The 26,578-nt window shown below is 40.6% G+C and overlaps 2 protein-coding genes across 2 annotated transcripts in view; both read right to left on the minus strand.

Moving 5' to 3' along the window:
• Window positions 1-1,021: 1,021 nt before the first annotated feature.
• NCR3LG1 (natural killer cell cytotoxicity receptor 3 ligand 1) lies at window positions 1,022-19,405 on the minus strand. The gene is made up of 11 exons (XM_083589499.1): window positions 19,108-19,405; window positions 15,861-16,211; window positions 13,764-14,090; window positions 12,278-12,373; window positions 9,435-9,872; window positions 8,377-8,691; window positions 6,936-7,247; window positions 5,794-6,099; window positions 5,033-5,095; window positions 1,876-3,636; window positions 1,022-1,793 (listed from the first exon to the last, which is right to left on the minus strand). Exons 1-10 carry the CDS (start codon window positions 19,196-19,198, stop codon window positions 3,320-3,322), a joined length of 2,616 nt encoding a protein of 871 aa, XP_083445625.1. The 5' UTR covers window positions 19,199-19,405; the 3' UTR covers window positions 1,022-1,793; window positions 1,876-3,319.
• A 1,608-nt stretch (window positions 19,406-21,013) lies between these two features.
• NUCB2 (nucleobindin 2) overlaps window positions 21,014-26,578 on the minus strand; it is a 30,270-nt gene continuing 24,705 nt past the window's right edge. The window contains exons 11-13 of the mRNA XM_083590286.1: window positions 25,103-25,273; window positions 24,392-24,473; window positions 21,014-23,627 (exon numbers count right to left, since the gene is read on the minus strand). Coding sequence (XP_083446412.1) covers window positions 23,503-23,627; window positions 24,392-24,473; window positions 25,103-25,273 — 378 coding nt within the window. The 3' untranslated portion in view covers window positions 21,014-23,502. The remainder of the gene's footprint in view (window positions 23,628-24,391; window positions 24,474-25,102; window positions 25,274-26,578) is intronic.

A 26,578-nucleotide genomic window follows, 5' to 3' on the forward strand; every position in this document is an offset into this window, starting at 1 on the left:
AAAAAACAATGATGGGCATGTTAAGATGAGGGTATGTGTTTGGAACAGGGTTCTGACCTGATCCCTCCATGGGTGAATGGCTGCACTTGTATGAAGATGAATCATGCCATCCACAAACCATTTTAAAGTAATAACAGAATAGCCCATTCAAATGTTTAAAATCAGTTGGAATTATGCTTGTTCTTAATTCTAACAGCACCAAGTCTCTTTTAAATAATGCTCCGAGCAGCCTACGCACAATAGTACAGAAAAAACCTAACCAATTGACATGATATGGAGTTGTGCATTTACAGGTACTTACAATTTTTGAAGCTACACAGACCCGTTTGTGTGTGTAGATCAAATGCCTAACTTGCATGAAACATCTGGAGCTATGATAGTACATCCATTTCTAGTGCAACAGTCTCTTCTGATGTTATTTACTTTTACTGTATTCTGGTCCTTATTTGAAGATTAATGAAACTATTATCAGTAACCATTCTTAGCAATTCCAGAAGAACCATTGGCCTGATCCAATGGGCTCTTCTTATGTTTTTACTGTAATATCTGTCACAGCACTAATGGAAACTGCCCACAGCAGGAAAAGATGTTAGCTTTTCATCACCTTTCAAAACAAAGTATTGAAATGAAAATTCTAAGAAACTGGAGAATGTTTTCAGTAGAGATTTAGATTCATTTTACCTGTTCTCACCATGAGTAACATTCAGAACTTACCAACTCCAGAATAGGTTTGCTGATAATTTTATTTATTTATAAAAGCATTTGCAAACAGACATTGCATGAAAAATATAAAGGCAGTGTACAAAAATATTGCTGAGAGTTTGGGTGGGAGGGGGGTAGGCTGTATGCCTGAGTCCCAGTGGCGTAGCGTGGGAGGTGCAGGGGGGGCGGGCCGCACCGGGCGCAACATCTGGGGTTAGGGCAAATCCATGGGTTAGGGGGCGCAAATCCACGGGTTAGGGGGCGCAAATTACTTGCCTTGCCCCGGGTGCTGACAACCCACGCTACGCCACTGCTGAGTCCATCCTACTTCATGGATCCCGCAATGATTCAATTGTTGGAATAACCAGGCCTGGTACCTGGCAACCTAACTATGCACTGCTATGGTAACAAAGGAAGTGGCTCTGTGTCAGAGGCCAAATGGGTGGGGGCCCCTACCTCAATGGTCTGTTAGTTAGAACGCTTCTCAGCAGTGCCTCTCTTTTTTTAAGGAAAAAGGATGCCAGTACTCACCATGAAGTTGTTACAGCATGTGCCACACTTTTAACATCTGAAGACAAAAAAGGCACCGGTACTGCATGCCCTTGAGTACCCCCACGGGGAAAAAGCACTGCTTCTCAGTCTCCTGATGTAGTAAACAACTTTTTCAGAACATCAGTCCGCCATGCTGTGAGCCTCTCCATCGTAGGCTCAGGTTGTATATATTTCTAAATAAGCCATATATCCTGAAGTCACTACAGTCTCTGCTATCCCTCATTCCAAAGAAAACCTGCGCCCCAGGTAAGCACCTGGAATCTCACACTGCTAGGAGATTGGGATGGCGTGCAACAATAAGCCCTACTAAACACAACGGCACTTACTTCTGAGTAAACCTGAATAGCATGACACTGTTGCGGTCTTCAATACTTTCAGCAAATGCTCACTACCTGTCCTCAAGGAGAAAACACTCACCTTGGGAATCAAGAAGGAAGGAAGGGAATTACAGGTTCAGTCCATGGCATCTTCAGGTAGACCCTAAGAAAGGGCTCTGTTTGAAACTCTACTGCCAGTCAGTATCAATAATACTAAGTGACCTGGGAAGACAGGAGTGCCTGGCGTGCTCTGGTCCATGGGGTCACGAAGAGTCGGACACGACTAAACGACTAAACAAGTGACCTGGGCCAATAGTCTGACTCAGTATAAGACAACAAGGAGAGTGTTCATGCTCTCCTGAACATGACACTCAAGGGTGTGATAGAAGGCACAGAGCTCTGGGCTCGAGGGAGCAGAATCGAGGGAGGAAGCTTCCAAGAGTGACTATGCTGCCTTTAAACTGCTTTTTATTTGAGCAGGGGTGCTCCTTGCTGCAAGTGCTCACATCCATATTTGGCACCAGTTGTACATCTCTGAAGAGACACTTCTACAAGATGCTCCCCCACCCCTTTCTGCCAGCTGTCTAACTTCTGATCAAGGCCCCTGAAGATGAGCTCATTACTTGGGCAGGTTTGTTTGGGAGTAAGCTTCTGAAAACTGGATTTCAAGCCATTATGCAGGGTGGGGGGGAGGGACCCCCCCTACGTTCTCTAAAATAATAACATTCAACTTCCACTCTAAAAGTTCTCCTAAATCTGTGCCATGGCCACCATCCCTTACTCCCTCTAGACACTTAAGAATTAGCTCTTATATTAAGCAAATATACCAACATTTGTTTGTTTCAGTATTATGGACAAGGTTACCTAGTTACTTCAACATAGTAATACGGGTTGCCCCTTTTCTTTCCATCCCAGTTAAGCCTTAACCAATGAGGTCACTGCTAGAAGCCTTTTCTATCAGACATAGAAACACAAAAGCTGCCTTACGCTGAGACAGACAACTGGTCTATCCAGCTCAATATTGTCTACACTGACAGGCAGCAGCTCTTCAGGGTTTCAGGCAGGAGTGCCTCCCAACCCTACTTGAGAGATGCTGGGAACTGAATCTGGGGCCTTCTGCAAGCAAGGTCTGCACTTGAGCTATGGCCCTTCTTTTACCATTGAGCTAGGTCCTTTACTGATTTATTTAAGTGCAACTGTATTTTTACTCCTTCCTGTCCTGCTCAACGACAACTCCTGAACTTGCTTTGCTGGCCAGTGCTCAGCTAGATATATCCACCAATTAAAATATCCTGACTCTCAGTCCCTCTTTTGTGTACTGAAAATTCTACCACTGTCCTGTTACAGCTTATCACTGAACCAGAGTGGAGACTTTCAACATCATCATCACCCCCCATACATTATATTATGCTATACAGTATTTCATTATATTATAATTTCATTACATACATTACAACCTCATTAATATAATCAGGTTTTCTTCACATGGGGCTTCAAAGCAGGGGTGCCAACTTGAATAAAATCTTGTGAGAGCCCAGGTAAGCCCCGCCCTACATAATCAATCACATGACGCAGTGCACATACACCATTTGAATGGGAATGCCTATCAATTTTGTGGGGGCCCACAAAACAGGATCGACAGGACCCACACACCTCATGGAAGCAAGCAGGGGATGTATGAAAGCAGCCTGCAGTAGATTTTTCCTGTGGTTCTTTTTGTATATTCATTGTCTTTATACAATGATTTCTCAAAGTTCTAAATCAAAGGTTTTATCCAAGGTTTCATCATTTGCAACTACATAAACTTCACATTTGATTTCATATTTTTTCTTATCTTTTTCGGTTGTAATGATCACATACGAAATAAAACCAGATCCATCGCCACAATTTTCATTCTGTATTTCATCATCAACTGGATATACTCCGTTAAACCAGCAAACAATGGCATCCTCTGCTCTTATTCCAGGTACAAAACAGCGAAGAGTCACCTCGCCTGTCTTTGGGTTGCTGGTGACACATTCTATCTTCATAGGCTGAGCTGGTTCTTCAACGGGGGGCTTAGAATCTAGAGAGAGGGAATAGGAAATTGAATAGGAAACTGCTCTTGAAGTACATACCTGGAAGAGGCATCTCGCTAACATTAAGCATCCCTGATTGTGATGTTCAGTTTCCAATCCTTTGCATATTTTCCTCAAGTCAGATAATTTGAACTTTCTGTTCACATTGCATTATGTCTGTTCCCTACCCAGCCACTGCTTAGTGCTGTGAATGGAAGCTACAGTCAAGACATTGGCAATTAAGGATTAAAAAGGAATAGCAAGGCACTGGGGAACTAGAGTGGTTGTAAGAATGACTGACAGCAGTGGAGTGTAATGGATTGCTGGCTGGAGTCAAAGTAAGTGACAGCTGTTGAGAATCTGTTGAGGATGGAAGATAAAGAACTGAACCAGGACAGGAGAGTGAGGGAAAATGAGATGGAGAGAATAAACACCTAGGTAAAAGGATAGCTGGAAAGAGGGCAGTTATGCCAAGTCAGGATATTAAAACTCTTACTATTTGGGATGTCAGGTCCCTAAATAAATACAAGGTTACAGTTTTATCTTCAAGCCCCAATATGTAGTTTTGTCTGGATGGACTTTTGTTCAGTTAAGCATATATGAATGTCTTTCATATGTCTTCAGTATCTTTTATAGGTTGCTAGAGACACAGTTATTAAGATATTAATGTTGGCATATAAATTCATAAACTACTTGTTTTAAAACTAATGTTTCACATAGTTGTTTTGTCAAACCTGTTATTGTTTTATGATTTTTATGATTTTTAAAAACTATCCAGTGGTATATAAATATATTGTCATACATTAAGCAGAATAGGAATGGCGTAAATAGAAGCATGACATGAGGAACTCCTCTGCACCCTTTCCTGTTTCCTTGTGCATTTCAGAGGGCTGAGAGGAGTGGTCACTGTGGCCACAAATAGTGGCAGGCTTTTATGCCAAAAGAAAGTTTGCAGATCCCTGCGTACAAGTTTTACAGAATGCACTAAGTTGATCTTTCAGATCATCCCTTATGAAAATAATGTGCACGTTTAGAGTAACTTAATGGTCTGGTTGAGATGTAATGATCTCACTTTAATAAATAATGGTTTATAAGGCAGAGTAAAGGTTGTCCATGGTTGGACAGTGTTCTCGAAGCCACAAACATGAGTCTGACCAAACTGCGGGAGGCAGTGGAAGATAGGAGTGCCTGGCGTGCTCTGGTCCATGGGGTCACGAAGAGTCGGACACGACTAAACGACTAAACAACAAAGATTGTCCAAGTGCTCTCTTCTCCCACTACCTCCTCCAAGAAACATCTAAACAGTTTTCTGATTTTAACTGGGACTACAAACCAGGATATGAAACCACTGAGTCAATGTGTCATGTACCTGCATTTTACCTACACGTGAGGTGCAATACTCACTTAAACCAACATGGTTTTTGTTCACTGGTAAAGTAGACACTCCTTCAAGGCTATCAAAGTAACCTTGTTTAAAAGAAGAAATAACATATTAGGCCTTGGGCAGGCATCATGTCACGTAACAGAAATACTTACAGCAAAAATGCTACTCAACTGAATCAACACGCTTTCAACTGCAATTAGCCAACTGCCTTCCAAGGGTAGCATTTGGGGGGTTGCAGTGGGAAGAGATACAGTCAGAGCAATATTCATGGAAAAAATTCAAAATCTAGTTCTCTGATGAATTCAAGACAAAATTTCTAAAACCAGGTGTGTTGTAAGAGCATTATGTTGACTTTTGTATTCATAACAACCAGATACACTTGTCTTCTGAAGAATATTATTAAATATGAGAAAATCATAAGCTACCCAAAAGACTACAAAGCCATCTTTCAGCCTTGACCAAGGGTGTATCTACACACAGGGGGGGAAACGCTATAATTAAATTATAAATAAAATTGTTATAACAAAAGAAAAAACTCTACGTAAAACACATAGAAAAGTATTGTGCTCTACAGTGCCACCTGGTGTTCCATGTTTATAATGCATTTAAAACACTGTTGTTTTTTTACTAATGTAGCTGAGTCCTAAGTAACGGAAGTGCTTAATTGAGAAGAGGAATCACCTTTTCCCCCATTAGCAGTGTTTTTTGGGGGGATATGTCTGAATCCCTTACATAAATTCTGTACATTCTGCGCTGAAAACATAAAAAAAAAAGTTCTTACCTTTCCTTTCCCACACAAAGCTTTTTTCTTTAAAATCCTGTGTTGCTTGGTGAAAAACTTCACATCTGATTGTCTTTTTGGAGTCTCTTCCTTTTGGACTAAACTGTAATTTGCTTACAAAATAACCTAACTTGTTTTCTCCAATCTGAACGTTCCTGGGATTGTCTTCAGATATTTTTTTCCATTCTTCATACCATGTCACTTTTATGTTGCAAGGTGCAAAATTTGATACGACCGTTTCCAAAGAGATGCTCTCACTGTTTTGCATTGGTGTTGCCTTTATTTCAGACATCTCAGGGCGGTGAACTACATGGGGAGGAAAGGAAAGGATGTACTTGAAGTGACAATACAAGACAACAGGAACATAAAAAGATGCCTTATACCAAGTCAGTCCATTAATCCATCTAGTTCAGCGTTGTTTACAGTGTCTGGCAGCAGCTCTGCACAGTTTCAAGCAGGGGATATTTCCAGCCCTGCCTGGAAATGCTAGGGACTAAACCTGGGATATTCTACTGCCCTTCCCCAATGTGAATCTATTCTATAACTTTCCTCTAAAAAATACAGGAATTTTATGAAGGATTTAAATGTGTCATTGTTTAAATCACACTTCAGATCAGCAGGGTTGCAAGGATATTCATCTTCAATGAATATAGATCCGAGAATATGGTTTTTGATTTTCTAAAAACTTGGGGTGAACTAGTAACATCAGTGCCTATGTGTGAACATATGGTGTGGTTTTTGTTTTAGTTTTTATTAGATTTACCTGATTTTTCTATCAGGGAATCTTCAGAACTACTAAATGGAAGTCTGCAAGAAAGTTTGGACCTTCATAAAACAAACAAAACTGGCAGATATTAGGGACACATGACACCTAGTAGAGACATGGCTATACGGTACACCTATCAGTCAGAGTACACAAACATGTCAAACCTCCCTTGTTGCAAAGGGAACTGCTTTATATCATAATACTACATCGATCCTCAATCTAATATACATTTTATTTTATGCAAACCACTTAGACATTTTTACAATCACTTAACAACATTTTTAAAATTAAGTGGTTTACAAATTTTGTTAAATAAACAAGCTCAAATTGCCATTTGCCTAAAGTTGAAAGAACCCAAAGGATTCTCAGTACGTACCTGGGAGCTTTAGATACACATCTCTAATAATGGGCTTTTTCAGGTCGCCATATGTCACACTGAAAATAATGAACTTATTATGATCCAAAGCAGTTGGTATCAGCTGGAGCTCAGAAGACAACTTCAAGCAGCCATTTGAGTCTTTGACTGGCCCCTCTGTGACCACACCTTTACTTATTTCAATACCCCCATCGAGCCATTGAATATTTATGTTGCTAAGAAAGAAATCTGTGACTTTACAGGTTAGAGACAATGTAGTTCCATATTTAGGATAATTTGGTTCACACGTAATATCTGTAACTTTGGGGTAACCTAAAAAATGCAGATGCAGAGAAAACAAACAATTGAAAATATTAGTTTAAATTCAAAGAATGCTGGTACATCTGGTATTGCAAAACAGTAAATCAGAAGTGACAAATGGCAGATGGGGTGTCACATTAGTATGTTACAGCAAAAGCTAGCCTAGTGTCACTTTATAACACATATATCATGGCATAAACTTTCATGGACTACAGGCTACTTCATATGATGCATGAACTCCTATCCTCAGGGGATACACACATGGATATATACACACAGTCTCTCTCAAAAAGAGCTAGAGATAGGTTTGGAAAAATTACAGTTGCTTATCCTTTCACTCTCACTACAACCCTGGTTGAAATTAGAGGATAGAATGAGCAATTAACACCACCGTCTTGTCAAAACTACCAAGTTTGCCTGGTTTAGATGTTATGGCTTCTCCCAATGAACTCTGGGAGTCAGATCTTTTGTAAAATCACAGGAATCTCAAAAAACTACAAATTAAAAGCTTTGCAGATTTAATTCAAATCCGCACAATACGGTATATGGAGAAATGATAAGAGTACGCATATAATGGCAGGGGAGCATTGGCAGTCTAACATATTCTAACATATCTGACATACACACATATATAATTTGTTATTAAATGTATATGATTATACATGGCTGTGTTTTATTCTGGTTGGAATACAAAGTGTGCCATGTTTGACCTTTTGGACTGAAACAGATGAGAGCTTCGATTTCTCATTTGATTCATGTTTTAAATTGGCTGCACTATAATGCTTGTCATGTTTGCAATTTGCCACTAGCCGACACTATAATTTTCCTACAAAGATGCACATATCAGCTATAAACTTGCTTTGCTGATTTCACCCAGAAAAACTTCTAAACTAATTTTATGAATGACTTGACACTTCTGTGCAAGGACTCTCTGAGTCATGTTTTCCATGGGACAAACCCACGATAGCATCACCTACTGACAAAGAGATACAAGTGATCTCTTTCAGTACAAGTTATCAAAGACCCACAACAAATACAGATACAGGAAACAACTCCATTATGTATTTCCAGTTTTATATAAACTATTTAGACAGGAACAACAAGTAGTTGTTCATTGCACAAGAACTTGCTGAGTACTCACCTTTTAACATGAGTGGGTAACTATGTCTTATAACTTTTTTACAATGGTTGATTTGAACAATAAAGTCTACTGCATGGTCTTCTGGTTGAGGTATAAAAGATACTCTGCTTTTCTTGCAATACAGATTTGATCCTGGGTCCAGTTGTGGCTCCTCTGTGTTACTTTTAGCATCCAAAGGCTCATTATTGCCTCTTAGCCAACAAACGTCACACTCCCGTGGGCAGAAATCTTCTACTAAACAAGATAATGTGATGAGTTTCCCACACTCTGGTACAGGAGGCTCACATTCAATTTTGGAGACTTTGGGAGTACATTCTGTAAATAAATAAATAGATAAATAAATGTATACATACCAAAAAAGTGATATTATTAGCAAGTAGAATGCAACTGGAGAAGATAATAAGTATGGACTCTCTTTTGTCCACATGAATTTCTGATCTGAAGAAGGCAGGGAGTACACAATCCCGTGCAGGCCTTATACCATGAAATGCTTTAAAGGTCATCACTTCGCCCTTCGTACGGGCTCACAAGTTATAAGAAACTAGTCAAACTGAATGAGATTAAGAGAAATAATCTCCACACAAGCCACCTGTGCTGCTTTCCCATTTTATCATTCACTTTTTGTAGACTGATCAAAGAGTTTAGCTACAATCCTGCATTGTTTCCCTTTGTGTATCATCATTGGCAGCAGAAAGTATCCCATTGCATTCATGCAGCTCTCTCACCTTTCATCTGTTGACAGAATTCTTATACAGTGGTACCTCGGGTTACAGACGCTTCAGGTTACATACGCTTCAGGTTACAGACTCCGCTAACCCAGAAATAGTGCTTCAGGTTAAGAACTTTGCTTCAGGTTGAGAACAGAAATTGTGCTCTGGCGGCGCGGCGGCAGCAGGAGGCCCCATTAGCTAAAGTGGTGCTTCAGGTTAAGAACAGTTTCAGGTTAAGAATGGACCTCCAGAACAAATTAAGTACTTAACCCGAGGTACTACTGTAATAGCCAGTGAAATATGTAGTATTATTCTAAGTGATCATTTCAGCCCATCTTTCCTACTTACCTATGACTTTAAATGGTATTATTTCAAAAGACAAACGATCTGGAAAGGCCTCATGTCTAACTTCAAGTATAAGTTCAAACTCCTCCAGATGCTTTACATCTGGAACTATGTTGACTTTGCAGTAAACGTCAAAAGTGCGCCTTTGTTTTACTTGCAAAGCTGGATCAAAGGTAAACATGGTCTTCAAAGTCTTTTCAAGATCAGAACTTTCTTCTTCTTTTCCAGTGATAAGAGGCATATCTTCTCCGTGTTCAATATTGCTGCCTGTCATAGTATTCCAAGAGCATAGTTTCAGTTTTTCATTCCTGCTTTGGAGTTTTAAGAAAAAAACTATTTCTAAAGGCTTTGGACGAAAGCCTTGCAGCAGGAACACCACCAGTGCTTCTTCCAAATGTTTCAATTCCTTATTTGCAGTTGCTGAAAATATCCCTGGTTGAACTATAAAGAGCAAAACAAAGAATTTCAGGTGTAGAAACTTGTAGCAGTGTTACAAGTGATACTATTAGAACAAGTCATCTGTAAGAGGAACATTCTTGCTGCAGTTTACAACTAAGCATTATTTTTCCTTTTTGTAATTATCACATTCAGTCTATTGCAAATGCTAGTGACTGCTACATGGTGAATAGCGATGTATGCAAGATGCTGTATCATAGATCAAGTGGCACAGTCCCTATTCAGAGTGCTTGAAGTACAGATAAGGTAAAGCATAACTGGAAGAAAAAGACAGTCCTGGATGAAGCGTTGGCTCAGTGAGATTAGGAAGAGTTTATTTTTGAGGTTAGGTTCAGTTGAGTATAGCAACAGCCTTACTAAAGAAGCCAGTTCAACAAAGACGGTTTAAAGCTTTAAAGGGTTGGGGGTGATATGATAGAAAGCCAGAAGGTAGGAGCAGGGATTTTAATAAGATGTTTGCAGCAAATGAATTTGCACAAAGAATCATTCTGATTTGGAGGATAATTCCTTCCATAATTCCTCTGTGGCAATAAGACACTGAATAGTGACAGTTCAGTGAACAAAAAACCTAACAGCTTAATGTATTGTATTAAGTTCCATGTTCTCTTAAGCTCCAAAATGCTGGGTTTTGCAGCTGTTAAAGGTCACACCCTCAACAGAGGTGTTATTTAGACAATATGGATGGATACGCAGTAGATGTCCTATGTTGTGATTAGTTCCACCTTAAGCAGAAGCCACCATGATATGTTATGTGTACCCATTAACACAGAATGGATGGAAGTGTACTGGCTATGTGCACCTTTCCCACAGAATAATAAGAGTTTAAAAGAACCTTATGGTGATGTGGGGTGCTATCTTCAATCTATAAATCTTGCTCTCTCTGTGTGTGCCCTGGAAGCTTCAGTAAAGTTGCTTAGCTCACCAACCCGAAACAGTTCTTGTTTTAAGCAGTTGTTTTACCTGACACACACAAAATACACGCTCTATATTTACACACTATATACAGGTTGCACAAAGGCTTTTCTCTCTTTGGTCCCAGAGGGTTTTGTGTAATTCAAAATCCTTGCTGAGCAAAATCCACATGCAAGCCTTCTTTTCAGATGAGCTCTCCTCAAAGTGTTTCACAATGATCCATCCCTTCCTGGTAACAGCCACTGACCCACAACCAATGCTCTAATCCGAGCCCTTTTATACATATAGTTGCATGCTTACTAAGGTAGCCATATTTTGAAGAGCAACAAAGAGAATGCTATGACGACTCTCGTTTTAAATATCTCTACTATATGTAGGATATAGAAGCTGTGATATATTGCTGAGGGGGACAGGTGAAGAGAAGAGGAAAGCAAGTCTATGTCTCATCCAGAAAGTATAGCCAGAGACATTTGGGCATATTTAAAAAATCCACCCGGACAGAAATTTTACCCCTGAAAAAGAGGACGTGTCCTGGAATAAGAGGACACATGGCAACCAAATCTGCCCAGTAAATTGATAAAGAAGTCAAATTGAGCCAGGTGCATTTTTGAAATGAATCAGAGTGAGACAGCTTTTCCCTCACTAATGAAATTAACACACTAGCTATATTCCTTAACACCTTAAAGGTCATTCAGTCCAACTCCCTGTTCAGTGCAGGGTAGTCGCGGATTAAGCATTCCTTCTTACTCCTTTTGTACATATCCCACCCAAGTATTTTGGTTAGCTTTGTAGCCCTGAATTAAGAATCTTGCAGAGTGTGCTATTTCTGTATCATGTAGAATGAAGCAAAAGAGCTGAGAAAGAGTGCTTTATCTGTGACAGGGGCTTGGACTAAATGACCTTCAGGGTTTATTCCAGGACTTACTTTATGTGGATGTTATTGGTTGCTAGTTGAGCACTTGCAATGTCAAATAGTAGCTTCAGTTGTATAGACTCCATGAGTCTTTTCTAGTGAGCAGATAAATCTGGGGCATAGGGCCACCACTCTGTCACTGACAGCCATCCATCTCCAAGATAATGCTGAAGCTAGAACTAACCAGTTAGGACCTCTTGCATGCAAAACAGATGTTCTATCACTGAGTTATGGCCTTTCCCCAATTGATTCAGCAAAGAAATCTTAGCCACTTAAAAGAAAAATTAGTCAAAATTCTTAACCACAGGCAAGGAGATTTTTTGGTGCCTGGCGCACTGGCGCCTAGGATTTTTTGAATACTGTCATTTCAGACCTAAGTTTACCAAAGATTAAGATTTCACAAAAGTACTAATTTTACTTTAATAATAATGAATACGTGCATGTATTATGTTTCATATTAATCTATTTTTGTAAACCACCCTTAACCACCTTTGATGAATAGTATAGAATTCTCTTAATTGAAAAAATCAAATAATCAATTAATTAAATGTTTCCCATTACTTACTTTTCTTAAAGTACATTATGTACAGAATCACAGGAATCACACCAAGTAATAATAAAACAAGTATCACAGCCAACCAGGTAAAATTTGGTGGTGGTTCTGTAAAGAGAGAGAAATTGTTCTTGTTACTTATCACACAAAATAGCAAAATGTTTCAGCCTTGTTGCAACCTTTTGATGAGAAGTAATATTTCATATTCAGCTACTCAATCGTGGCAAAGTTATTTTAGCCCCATTTATTCCAACTGCACATAAGAAAAGTCCTGCTGGAGCAGCCTAAAGACTAATCTGGTCTAGCATGACTATAAGGTTTCCAAACTGGACATAAAGACCTCTTATATTGTTGTTTGCCAGAAAGTTATACTGTATTCAGAGGCATGCTACCTCTGATTTTGGAGGTAGCCATTGGTGGGCTTACACTGTAAACCCATCTAAGCTAATGGCCATCAACAGACCACCACATGGCAGTGAATTCTGTAAGTTAAGCATATGTTGCATGAAAAAGTACTTCTTTTTGTCTGCCCTGAACCTCTCACCGGTCAACTTGACTGGATGATCCCAGATTGTGTTAATGGAGAACTAATTTCCATCTATATCACACATAAAGGTAAAGGTAAAGGGACCCCTGACCATTAGGTCCAGTCATGGCCAACTCTGGGGTTGCGGCGCTCATCTCGCTTTATTGGCCGAGGGAGCCGGCGTACAGCTTCCGGGTCATGTGACCAGCATGACTAAGCCGCTTCTGGCGAACCAGAGCAGAGCTCGGAAACGCCATTTACCTTCCCGCCAGAGCGGTACCTATGTATCTACTTGCACGTTTGACGTGTTTTCGAACTGCTAGGTTGGCAGGAGCAAGGACCAAGAAACGGGAGCTCACCCCGTCACGGGAATTCAAACCGTCAACCTTCTGATCAGCAAGTCGTAGGCTCTGTGGTTTAACCCACAGCACCACCCGCATCCCAGATAATTATATCACACATAATTTTATACAATTCTAACATGTCCCTTCCTCATATTTGCCTTTTTAAAAAAAAACTAAAAAGCCCCAAGTGCCATAACCTTTTCTCACTAAGGAGTTGTTCCATCCCTAATATCATTTTTGGTTGCCCTTTTTGTGCACCTTTCCCAGCTCCACAATAATCTTTTTAAGATGCAGCAACTAGAACTGTGCACAGTATTCCCATAGATTTGTATAAAGGCATTACAATATATTTTATCCCTTTCCTTGTGATGCCCTAGCATGGAAGTCCCAAAGACTAATGCATTTGTAAGTACAATATGAATCTTTGGAGAAAGAAGGCTACATTTCAGAACATAGGGCAGAATTAGTGGAAGGTGCTGAAGGCTCCAGGGTGTGTGGGCAAATATCCCCTCCCCTTCTGGATCAAAAGCCCCTACACTCATGGAAGTACACCAGTTGGATGTGACCCACTATTATACACAAACACACACACACACACACAGGCAGAAAAGGTCAACAGAAGGAATACCTGTTACTATCAAAGTGGCATTGAAGGCCTGCCGTATGGAAAATGATTTGTGTCCCACAACACAACTATAGACATTTCCATTATCTTGTAAAGATGGTTGTAGCCCCAGTTTACTGGTTACATTGAAAGTGCCATCTCCATTTTTCACAGGTACCCCTGTGCAAATATCATCTGCAGGTACAACTTCGTTATTCCCGCGTTCAGATTTCTTCTCCCAATGAACCTCAATCAAAAGAGGATAGAATTTATTCACTGTGCATGACAGGGTCTTCTCCTTGCCGTCTTCTAGTTCAACTGTCCTGGGAAACAGCTTTACTGAAGGTTGAGCTGCATGGAGATAATCAAAAGTGTCATTGTTTCTGTTTTTACTGCATTTTTATACAGTTTTTCAGACAAAAGCTGGTTGAAAGTGAAGTGAAAGTCATAGTTCATACTCCTGATTTCTCAGAAGGACATGGTCTAAATTAAAAACCTGGGTTGAGGGTTGTTTAATTAGAAGGAGATGGCTGGGGCAAGAGGCACAGAAGAGAAGTCCTGAAGAAGGTGTTTTGTGGGTCAAGAGGAGCTGTGTGCTATGAGTGGGAAGGGGGGAAGCCTACTAAGAAGGCTGGTCAAGAGTCTTGGTGGTAACAGAAGTGAACAAGAAGGAACTTGGGGGAAAATAATGGTGGAGGCAGAGAGCTAAAGAAAGGAGTCCAGGAGAATACCAAAATTGGGCAAAACTAGAGTTACAAGAGACTCTGCACAACTGGATGGAAAAAGCAGAAAGGTAAATGACGGACCTGAAGGGACCTGGTTTATTTTTCCCCACCATTGATATGAAGGTATTTTTTTATTCCTCTGCTTTGTTATTTTTGTTGCTATTTATTTATCATTCTATTGTTTAAGTAGTTAAGCTGCCTTCATAGCATTTTGACCCTGAAGGATACAGAACAAATTTTACAGGCATACATATATACATACATATATATAGGATCATTACAATTTAGAACCTAGACCCCGAGGAGATAATTATGTCAGTGGCAGCTTCTATTGTTAGTGTAGCTTTTGTGATCTGGCAATTCTAAAAGCGCAGTGAGGGCAAAGAAGCAATGGGAGTGGACTTAACTTTCAAAGATTCATTTGAACTAACCAGCCAATTCTTTGGCTTCAAGTGTTTCAAATATATGTGATAATATCAGTCTGTCGAATAGAGCTCAGGTGTTGAGTGACAACACCAAAAGAAGGCTACTAAGACACAAGGAGGAGATAGTAGCATGCAGAAGTAAAACAACAACTACAGGGGGAAATCTAAGGAGGCACCCCCCCCCCAAAAAAAGAGCATGCTTAGTAGCCACAAAATACTGACAACCTGTTGGGGATGGGGAGCATGAAAAATTGGGGTGATGAAGAGAGAATGCAATGGGGTATCTTGGATACCACCTGAGTGGCTGGAGGCCTTAATAGGAGCACTCCACAATACAACGTTTTATGGCAGGTCCCACTTGGTATATAAGAAATTGCTTAGCAAAACTTTTAATGAGTCAGCTATACCACTCCATAACACAAAGTGACTTTTTTTTGAAGAGATACACTTCTTAAGAGCTGTCTGACATTAGAACAGACTCCCTCAGAAGGTAGCAGACACTCCTTCATTGAAAGTTTTAAAGCAAAGATTGGATAGCCATCTGCCATGTATGATCTAGTAGAGATTCCCTTGGGATCCCTTCCAACTCTACAATTCTAGAGTTCTATGATTCCCAAGCAGGTGATTTATAGTTAAGAAATTTTGGTAGAAGTTTAACACTTTCCTTTCCTCTCACTGTACCAAACCACCCCTACACGGTTCCAAACCTGCATCTCGGGGGGGGGGGGGCTGAAGCAGCTTGGAATGTATTTTGATGCCTGGGGGAAAGGATTAAACATGCTTCTCCCACCCCCATAGTTCACTGTTCTAAATTACTGTCTTGCAAAGTGACTTTTCTCTAAAGATGGGTGATATCACATACATTTCCTTATATAATGCTTAGTTAGACCTTAAAGCTACTGGGAAATTCTGAAATGTACAAGTTCGTTCTCTGTAAGTTTTCTACAAACTTGTGCAACATAAATACTTACCAATTAGCTCTACAACAGTGGTTCCTTCATTTGAATCTGGGGTAACAGTCACAGAACATATGTATATTCCTTCTTCACTAATCTGTATTTGGGGGAGGGAAAGTGCAGCATTGCCTTTTATCAGTTCACTTTCATCCATTCTTGCACCGTTTCTATAAGATGTAGGCACTCCAGAAACAATGGTGTACACTATATTTTCCGCTTCCTTGGAAGAAGGCTTCCAATACCACTCAACAGCTATTTTTGCGATCTTTAGCTCTGGAGTACTGTATTCAGAGATCTCACATGGTATCATCACATCTGTATCCAAGACTGCCACCATCCGACTTTCCATTGTCACTTTCAGAGATTCTTCGTAAAGAAAAAAAATAGCATTATTGCAAATAGTCTTTTGACCTTTCTAACAGTAGAAGGCTATGATTCATCACTGCCCATATTAAATGTATGGGAAACAAAATAGCTTTTTGTTTCCTATTGAATGGTCGGTGATCCTTTTCTGTGGCACTTAATACCATTTTGACACCTGATTTTATACCTTATTTTGAAAGAGACCACAATTACCTTTATTTTGATACCAAAATAGGCCCAATCGGTTAAAAAATAAGTGAAACAGGAGGTTTTTTTCTGACACAGAAATTGCATTAGCCTAAAAAGGTAAAGGACCCCTGACAGTTAAGTCCATTTGCGAACGACTCTGGGGTTGCGGCGCTCATCTCGCTTTACTGGCCAAGGGAGCTGGCTTTGTCCACAGGCACTTTTCCCAGGTCATGTAGCCAGCATGACTAAGCCACTTCTGGTGAAACCAGAGCAGCGCACGGAAACACTGTTTATTTTCCCGCCGGAGCGGTACCTATTTATCTTCTTGCACTTTGACGTGCTTTTGAACTGCTAGGTTGGCAGGACCTGGGACCAAGCAACGGGAGCTCACCCTGTCGCGGGGATTCGAACCACCAACCTTCTGATTGGCAAGCCCTGGCTCTGTGGTTTAGACCACAGCACCACCCGCCTAAATTGCGTGAAAATTTAAATTTTAAAAAAATTATCCTGCCCCCAATTTTAAACCAAAAAGTATTTTAAAAATAATTTGAGGTTATCTCATAGGTATCTACACATAACCAAAAAAAAAAAAAACCTGAAGAAAATATAAGTTGTGAGAGCACATGGCACCAGGTGATTTGGTGTGGAATGACCCTTTTAGAAATATAGGGTTGGATTCAAGTAACCTGATCCTCCAGTAGAAGCCAGCACCAGGGTTCCTGGTAGTAAAATGGGACCAAAAAACAAAAACAAAAACCATAGTCTCCTATATTTCACCTGTGAACTTTGCTCTGATCTTTAACACTGGGGAATGGGCAGTCAATAATACTTTAGGATAGACAATGGCAAAATGTTGACGATCCTTTTCTTTTTCTATATTTCATTTATGTTTGTGTAGCCTATATGGTTTTTAGCAATGAAAAGATCAAGCTGATGTCCTGTCACTAACTGTTATTAGGCTGTTGCTCTGGCTTGAGGGTTATTTTAATTTAGCGACTGGTTTTTTTCTTTCTCTTTCTCAACTTGAACTGTTTTTCTGGGATTCACAGTGCCATCTAGAGGCCAGAGAATTTCCTGTTGCTGAGTTAGGGCTTCTGGAAAGTCAACAGCATGCCAAAGGGCCAAATTTTAGCCAGGAATGACGGCTTGTTCATTTTTACACAAATTGCCAAAACTCCTGATGGGGTTACACTCCCTCTGAAGGGAGGTGCTTCTGGATTCACTGCTGTCACCTGAGGCTCAGGTGCCCCCAGTGGCACAGAGTGCCTTCCATCAGCTCCTGCTGCTGGCCCACCTGCACCCCCTGTCTGGACAGGTAAAGCCTAACTTCTGTTGCCTATGCTCTAGTAACCTCTAGGTTAGATGACTGCAACATGTTATAAGTGGGAGTGCCTCTGAGGATGGTTCAGAAACTCCAGGTGGTGCTCACCAGAGCAAGACAGTTTGAGCATATTATACTGATCCTGGCCCAACTGCACTGACTGCCAATTAGTTTCTGGGCCCAGTTGGAAGTGCTGGTTTTGACCTACAAAGCCTTAAATGGCTCAGGACTGAAATACCTCAAGGACTACCTATGCCCACATGAACCAACCCAAACCCTATGATTGTCATTTGTGGCCCTTCTTCGTGTGCCCCTCTGTGAGAAGTCTGGAGGTTGGCAACAGGCCGTTTCTGTGGTGGTTCCCCACTTGTAGAATGCTCTCCCCAGGAAGGCTTGCCTGGTGCCTTTGTGACATATCTTTAGGTGCCAGGCTATGGGCATAGCCAGGATTTGTGGGGGGGCAGGACTTTTGTTAGGGGGCAGAACCAACGCGATTGCTCAGTTAAGCATTTCTATTGTTTTACCCCCTCCTTGGCTACGTCCAAGCGCCAGGCAAAAACATTCCTCTTCTCCCACGCCTTTGGCTATTTGAACCATCTATATGACCTGTGAGGGGGTTATTGCTTTAGTTTGTTACTATGTTATGTATTTTTGTGTTTTTATATTGTAAGCCGCTCTGTGATCCTCGGATGAAGGGCAGTACAATATAAAAAATTAGTTAATAAATAATAATAATAACGTGCCCCCTGTGGATCCAGACGGTAACGCAGCTGGTTGGCGGATTTAACACTCCGCTCTCAGGGATTTCTCCTCAAGCGCTAGAAATTAGCACACCGAGGGGGAAACTCCGCTTGAAACCAGCTGGTGGTTTCTCCCGCTTCCCCAATGCAAGCTGAAGAGGCCGGGTGTCCAGTCTGGATTCCGTTAAGGGTTTCTCTCTCCTTCCACACGCGTTATGGCTCCAATCCGTGCCCCAGAAATACGTAGAGAAAACTCCCTAGTCTCCAAAGCACAACTGTATGTCGAGCCTAGTGGGCACCATTTCCGCGAGGAAGAGGCGCGAGGAGGAGCTGGGCTTTCCACGGAGGAGCAATTACAAAGCGCCCCCTTCCTCCTCCTCTGCTCCAAACAAGTGTCCCCCTTAGTCCGCCTTACTCTCGTTAGTTAGCGTCCACCTCGCCCCTTGTCACAAAACTCGCTTCTCCAAGAGAGGGGGAGCGGGTGGCTCGCTTGTTTCCACTTGTTTCCCCCGGGGCGAGAGCGACCTCCGCGCTCTCTCCCCCAAGCAGGAGCCGAACTCACGGCGCGAGTCGCCCTGCGGCTGCCGAGCGGCCTTTAGAAGCAGCAGCAGCTGCAGCAGCAGCGACGCCCCTCGCCCGCTCTGTTTACCTGCCGGCTGGAGGACGACGACGCCACAGAGGAACACCGAAAAGCCGTGCAGGAGGCACCTGCGGGCCGCCAACCCACCTCCCCAGTCCATGGGTCTCGCTGGTGAGGCGCGGTTTTCCTTCCACGCGAAGAACTCGCCAGGGTCCCACAATCGACTTTCTCCTGTGAAAGGTTTCGCTTTCCCTTATGAGATTGCGAGCTTTGGTTGTATTTGGACCTGACACAGATAGTGGACAGGCAGGGGGCAGCCGCGAAACTTAAAATCGCACGGAAGCTTCGCATGGTCAAAAAGTCAACTTCAACATTTCTCAGGCAGCTGAGGAGTGCTCACGAGTAAGCCGGGTTAAAATACAGGAGGTAAACAGAAAACCAAACAGGCACAGCACCTCAGCAAATCTCACAAATGGTTGACAGCTCAACTTAAGCCTAAGCTTGAGTTTAAGTAAAATCTCAACCCATAGCCCCCTACAGTCCTGAGTATTCAATTCATGCTCCAAGTCTCTCTTCCCCCCCATATAGGCTTCTGGTTTATTGTCTCACATTGACAACAAATAAACTCTGTGTTTTTCTCCAATTGCTGGTTGCTTCAATACATTTTCTGTAGTAACCAACCAATAAATGTAATAAAGATAATAATAAACGTTAAACATCCTTGTTTATGATCTACAGTGTTATTGTTTTTAATTCTGCCAAACATAACAATGCTGCCACAACAATCACTGGAAGAAGATGCTCTTAGAGGACCCAAAGCAACTGACTATGAATTCAATATAATTTATACCTCATGTATACAAAGTAAGGGTGAAACAACATTCTGCATACAAATATTGCACTGGGAATAACACAGATATGTACAACTTTGTTATACTATGCATCTGTTGGGATGCCCAGAGCATCTTCTTTGCAGGTGGAAGGTCCCAGGCTCAACCCCAGCATCTCCAGGTAGGACTGAGGGAGACACTGCCTGCCAGTGTAGACAGTACAGAGCTACATGGGCAGTGGCTATGTGCCAAAGAACTCTTGCTGAAAAGTTTCAATGTGAGGCAGGGTGAAGGACAAGGAAACATAGTCTCCATGTCATAAACCAAAAAGGAATTTAAAAACAACCTTCATGAGACTTGGGCCACCATCCTAAATATTCCTTTTTAGAGAAATGAGTGGCACTAAAAACAAATGAACAATACTTTGAAGAAAATGCATTTAGGAATGAAGCACCAAACCATGGAAATTATGTCTTATACCAAGTTTAGGGCTAATTTCTTTTAGCCGGGGAGACAAGAATGATTAAACCTGGGAATTTCACGATGCAAACCATGCCCAGCATCACTGAGTTCTGATCAGAAAACTTTGCAGGATAGGAATTTTGCCTCTTACCAAGGGAAGTGAACAATCTTTGCCAAGCTCTCTGTCCCCATACAAAAACAGTAACCATGTCTACTCAGAAGTCAGTACTCAATTTAATGGGGCTTACCCCCAGGCAAGTGGTTAGCATTGCAACTTGGTAATACTTTTTGTGTCATAGTTTTTTTATACTTGGGGGTGGGGGAAAGTCCCAAGCATAAGATTTGTTTATAAAACAAACAATTGAACAGAAGCTGCAGATTCATTTTTAATGTTAGATTAATAATACTATAGGAACCTTATTTTAATTCTTCCAGATACATTGGTTGTGTCTGATATCATCTGCATTCAGCATGGTCATAGCCTCTTATAAGCATTATAAATTATGAAGTAGTTTGAATAGCCTGGCCCATACACAGCCATGACTGTGCCATATTTCCTTGTAGAACGTGGTTTGGCTCACAGCAGTGATAAACGAAACACCATAAATTCTGTATCCTGAACATTTTTAAAGCTTCTTGATTATAAAATGCAATAAGCTTTTGGAATCATACTGCAACCCAACTTTTTATTTTTGTCATGTGATTTTATTTATAATCTTAAAAGAGGGATGTATGCCACATAAAATTTAATGACAGAATGCTTTTTTGGTCTGTATATACTTGTGAGGCCACAAACAAAATACAGAAGATAACTTTCCAACAATTTATTAGGTGAGCCTCAAGAAAGGATCACAACCTGTATTTAAGCAGCTGTCTAATGTACTGTTTCAAGTAAAACTGTAGAGAAATAGCTTTCCTCCGGGAACTTCTTTTGATTCTCATGTAGGGTCTCCTGTATGGGTAATATGAATTAAGTCATGGGTATCAGTCCAATAATCCTGTTCCATCGCACCTTGTATATAATCCAACTAGGAAGGCACTATGCATGGTTGCAGTTGCCTCTGCTGGCTCTTCTACTGCCCATCGTGGGCTGTGGAAAAAGAAGTCTAGGGCTACAGAAAGACAATTCAGCCTATAGATCAGAACTACATTGCCATATTCATTTCAGGACCATAAAAAGGAAAGAGTGGCTGACACCGAGCAGGAGTAGGAGATGACAAGAAGCAAGAAGGCAAAATTCAGTTAAGATAATGGAACTTGAAAAAGGGAAGCACAGGACGGGTTCATAGGCCACTCTGACCATGGGCTGGTTCCATGGAAAGGCTGCCCACCTGGCCTCTCTGACTCCAAGAAGCCACCTGTGTGTATTTGCTATCTGTTTTGAGATGTGCTCATATTATGACATTTGTGGTTTTATTAAAGGAGAATTTGGTGCATGGCAGTAGTCACACACTACCGGTTCATCAAGGGCAGGGAAAAAACCTGCACAGGTTTTTTCAAGTATCCACTACATGCTTAACAGTCTTATGCAAACTGTGCGCCAAATTCTCCTTCCCTAACTTTTGTATAGGGAAGGCCTGCCTTTCACTTTATCTCTGCAAATATAAATAATTCTGTTATAGCAAAACAGCCAATTTCCTGGAAACAGAAATCATTACAGTTGTTCAATATTTTAATAGCCACCTCCTATTTCTGCCCCATCAGCACAACCATCAGAAAAAAATACTGTCCTAAACGAATGTAGTTTTCAGACCTCATTTTTAAATACTTTGTATCCAGTCTTAATGCCACTGTCATTCCATTTGCTTCAGTAGTCTTTGAATCAAAATTCAAGTAGGAACAACACAGGAATAAAGAATGCCTTTAGGAGTCATGTTCAAAGGATAAACTGGGTTTCAGCTGTAATGAACTGGATGCTTGTTTTTGAGCTAAAATGGTAAAGAACTCTTAAAGCCATGTTGCTCTTAGCCAAGTTCACAGAAAAACAAAGGGTTATGTGGAAAAACTTGAATTATTATTGAAGATGCTGGCTTCAGGCTTCCATGAAAATATCCACATCTAAACTGCATGCCTTTTAACGTTCAGGTAATCATACCCAGTGTTAATTAATTTTAGCTTAAACTCAGAATGCAGCTTCTGAGAACTGCTGTTTGTAACATACTGATGATTTTCAAAGGAGTTGTTTACAGCAGGAGCCAAGCTGTTTTGTCCAGGAAAAGACAATGAGAGGTCTTTGCTCATTCTGCAAATACACTTTATCATCAAAAGAGCTCACTTTCATAGCTCATAAAGGGATAAATGCAACTGGCATATTATGAAAGGAAGTAGGACAAAAGTATCTTCTTCATAGCTGACTTGCAGGGGATGTAGCCAGCTGACACACTGCATTCGGTTTGCAACAATAAGGATGGCTAAATCAATACACTTCAAATTCACTATTTCTGTTGAAGGCTTCTTATACTGGCATTCCTAGGCATATTCACTATTGCCTATTACTCCCTGCTGCAATTAGACTTCCTTTTTTATGTGCAGAATTTATTGAAATCAGATCACAGGTGGTTTCTATTCATTTGGTCTCAAAGACCAAAGAGATTGGGTCGGGGGAACCCACCCTCATTCACTACACCATCCTAAATTCCTGCTTTCCATTGTTGGCACTTTTAGGAAAATATTGTCATAGACTTGTGTCTTGATCAAGCAAACTTCCACTTTACACCCACCGACAATAAAGACTGTCGGCATCATGAACATTTACAAAAAAAAGTAAAAGATTTGTGCCTCTTATCTTTTCCCTCATCAGTGAATCTTCTGGCAGATTATAAAACATATTTAATTTAACCATGAAGTAGGTGGAGATTTTCCAAGGCACAAATGATGGACAGCCAGCCAAATTACATTGAAGTCAAACAATAATGTTTTCCTGAGGATAAAATCTGGATGATATCCTTAAATCTAGTTACAAAATTAGAATATTTTAATATACCCTTCTCACCTGAAAGATCGGCAGCTTTATAAACCTGCCTTGTATCATTTGTGCCTTTGAAAGTCTTCATGAATCCAATGATTTGAAATGGGGATTTTAAGCTCAATTCCCAATTTGTTTTTACTACTCTGAACACATCCCCTCCCACTTCTCTCCCAAAACTATGGTACAAATTTGAGGCACATGTGGTTAAGGGTGAGACTGAACGTGATCTGATCCTGCAGCTGTTTCTTGTACTGGTATGCTTCCTGGTGGTAAAGGCTGACTGCCTCCCGCAGGATGATTTTGAACATTTCCAACTGGTTGTGATGCAGCTGTAACACAAAATACGAAAAACAAAGGTTAGTTCTGTTGAACAATTACCTGGTAATCCAAATCTCAGAAAGTGTGGTTTTACATATTATAGTAGACTCAAATTTTACATGGGGGTTACATTACAGGGGGTTATGCATAAAGCTGAAATCACATATAGTCAAAACGTCCCCAAAGGTTATTAGAGCAGAACTCCACATATTTATGGTACTAGATATTTTTTTCCTTGCATAAAATCACCTTTCAGAGAACAAAGAAGGTCTGCAGTATTTGCTTGTTCATTTATGTGCAGTAAGATTTTATAGCTCCATTTTCAATGGTATTTTCAATTTCAATGGTATTTTCCATTTTCAATGGCTCTCTTTTATGAAAATGCATCTTTCCCCCCCTCTCACATACAAAGACACACTTGCCCAAATTATATCTCTCTCTTTCATGTACAGCTGCTAAGAGATATATTTGGAGTTTGTATGAAAGGTGCCCCTATTTCATAGTAAAACATGATAGATTCTTTCATTTGAATTATCTGGCAAGGAAAGTATTTGGGTAGGGGTTTAGTTTCAGGCATCCAAGTGTTCAAACATGTTACATTCCAATCTAATGGGTTGGAAGGCTCCTTCTCTTATTTGCAGTAGAATATTAAGTGCAAAGCTATAAATTTGGTTCTGAATCGCACTGAGGGCATAAATAGTTTTTCTCACAAGCAATGAACACCATCATCAATAATATGTGTGTGTGTGAGAAAGAGATTAATTAATTTACATACGTGGCTGGAATTTCAGTTCTCCACCCGGTCCCGAAGGAGGATGTCCTTGCTGTAACTTCTTCTGTTCCATTTGTTGGACAGCCTGTTGGGCAGTTACAAACGTACATGGAATGAAATGGAAAATAGGTAATCCAAGGTGTATCGGGGTGTTAATTTCATGCAATAAAGCTATATATATATATATATATATATATATATATATATATATATATCTTTGAATATGAACATCCATATAGTTCTTGTGTATCACAGTAAAGTCTGCAACAAAATGCCTTCTTAAATAAACTCAGCTTTGCATGGATTCTTCTTTTCTCTGGAACAAGTCCTCCCAAATCCAATAATCTAGTTCAGTACTGTGCAACATGCAGTAACTTTACAGTTCTTTAACACAGAATATCACCAGCACTTTATACTGCTGCTAAAAAAAATTGCACTGGCTGCCAATTAGCAACCAAGCTATTTTTAAGGTGCTGCTATTGGTACAGGTACTGGTGTATAAAGCCCTATGCAGCTTAGGACCACAATACCTAAAAGATCACTCCAACCTTTTGAGGTCTGGTATGTCTGAGCAGCAGACCAAACTAACATGCATTCCAAAGACAGTATACTTTCAGAACAAGAAATGATAATTTGTTCTGTTCTTACTAAACAATAAATACAATGAATTCCGTATCTATAACCAAAGGAAATTTGCAGCTATTCAGATGGTACCTGCTGGAGTTCTTGTCTCTGAGCTTGAAGGTGGTCGTGTTGCCTCTGTAGTTCTTCTTTCCTTTTCTGAAGTTCTAGTGCTTGCTTGTTCAGTTCATCTTCTTGCTGGGAAATGTGACTTTCAAATTCCTTCAGATCCTCTTCAGTGAAGACCTGTTGTTGGTCCAGGGTCTTAAAAACAACAGGAATAAAGCACAAACCCCTCAAAGAAGGTTCAATGTTGAAAAAATTAAGAAGCAATTCACAAATTATTCTATAGACCCACCTTTTGAAATATGTGTGCAAGATACAATATTTTTTATGATGATCCGAAGTTTTGATAAAGAGCAGCATTTTACACTAGCTAAATTCTTACCAGAAAGGGGGGGGGGGTAGAATAGCAAGGTTCCTCAAGCGCCTCTCCTTTTTCTAACAAGTTCCTGATCTTTGTCCATGCACAATTCACACACCTTGACAGGAACTTGACTTTGAAAAGACTAAGGGTCTGCCCATTGGAGTGATAAGGAAAATCATCAGCCTGCAGCATTACCTAGCTTTTCCCCACAAGAGGGTCCACACAGGACCTCCTGCCAGCAGAAACACTCTCCCCAGGAATCTTCTGTATAGGAAGATCTGTGCTTTTTAAAGACAGTTGACAACATCAGACTTTCAAGAAGTGATCATTTGCTGAACAGTGCACACACAATACAGGAGCAGTATGCTCACACCTTTTGGTGCTGTATGTTTTCCTCTGCTCCTTCACACCCCCACCTTCCTACATACATAAGCCGTGGTCCAGAAAGTGCCACCCCCACTTTGTTTTAATGTATTTATGTGAGGAATTTTGGGGGGGTTGGTTGGTTTTGTGTTGCTTTGTGTTGCCTTGAGCAAGATAAAGCGACTAATAAGTTTAATAAATAATAAGAATGGAAATCTGCTTATGCATATGGATTGTATTTGTGGTAACAGTGCAATTATCTGCTCTATGCTGCTGGGCTTGAATTTCCCCACACTCTTTCTCACTTAATGTGAAGTGCAACAGAATCTTGTTTGCCAAAGAGAACTCCTTCTGTGCTTATAGAGATATTACTGTAAGGAAGACAGCTTCCAAGCATACAGGACAGCATTACAGCACTTAACAGTTCTCAGTTTCTTTCAGGATCTGGGAAGAAATGGCATAAACCTGACTTTATAAAAAAGATAACACAATTCTCTCTCTGTATTTCCAATATAAATCGCTGACTGCTCTGTTCAAAGAATACTGCAGTCAAAATGCCTGTGCTTATTCTATTTCAAATGCATGCACAAACATTAAGATTGTCCCATAAAGTAGCATATGCACAGTGTCCTTGGACTCACTGTTCAGATTTTATTTTGATAAAGTCGCTAATAATTAAGCACAGATAAATACAACAAAGAAAGGGGGAAGAGAATCAAAGGCTTTAGACAAACCGACTACTTGTGGTTTGGGTCAGGATGGTGGTTGCAGCATGTTCT

The sequence above is a fragment of the Podarcis filfolensis genome (genome assembly GCF_964270895.1).
Source record: "Podarcis filfolensis genome assembly, chromosome: 1".
In the NCBI taxonomy this organism is placed as follows: Eukaryota; Metazoa; Chordata; class Lepidosauria; order Squamata; family Lacertidae; genus Podarcis; species Podarcis filfolensis.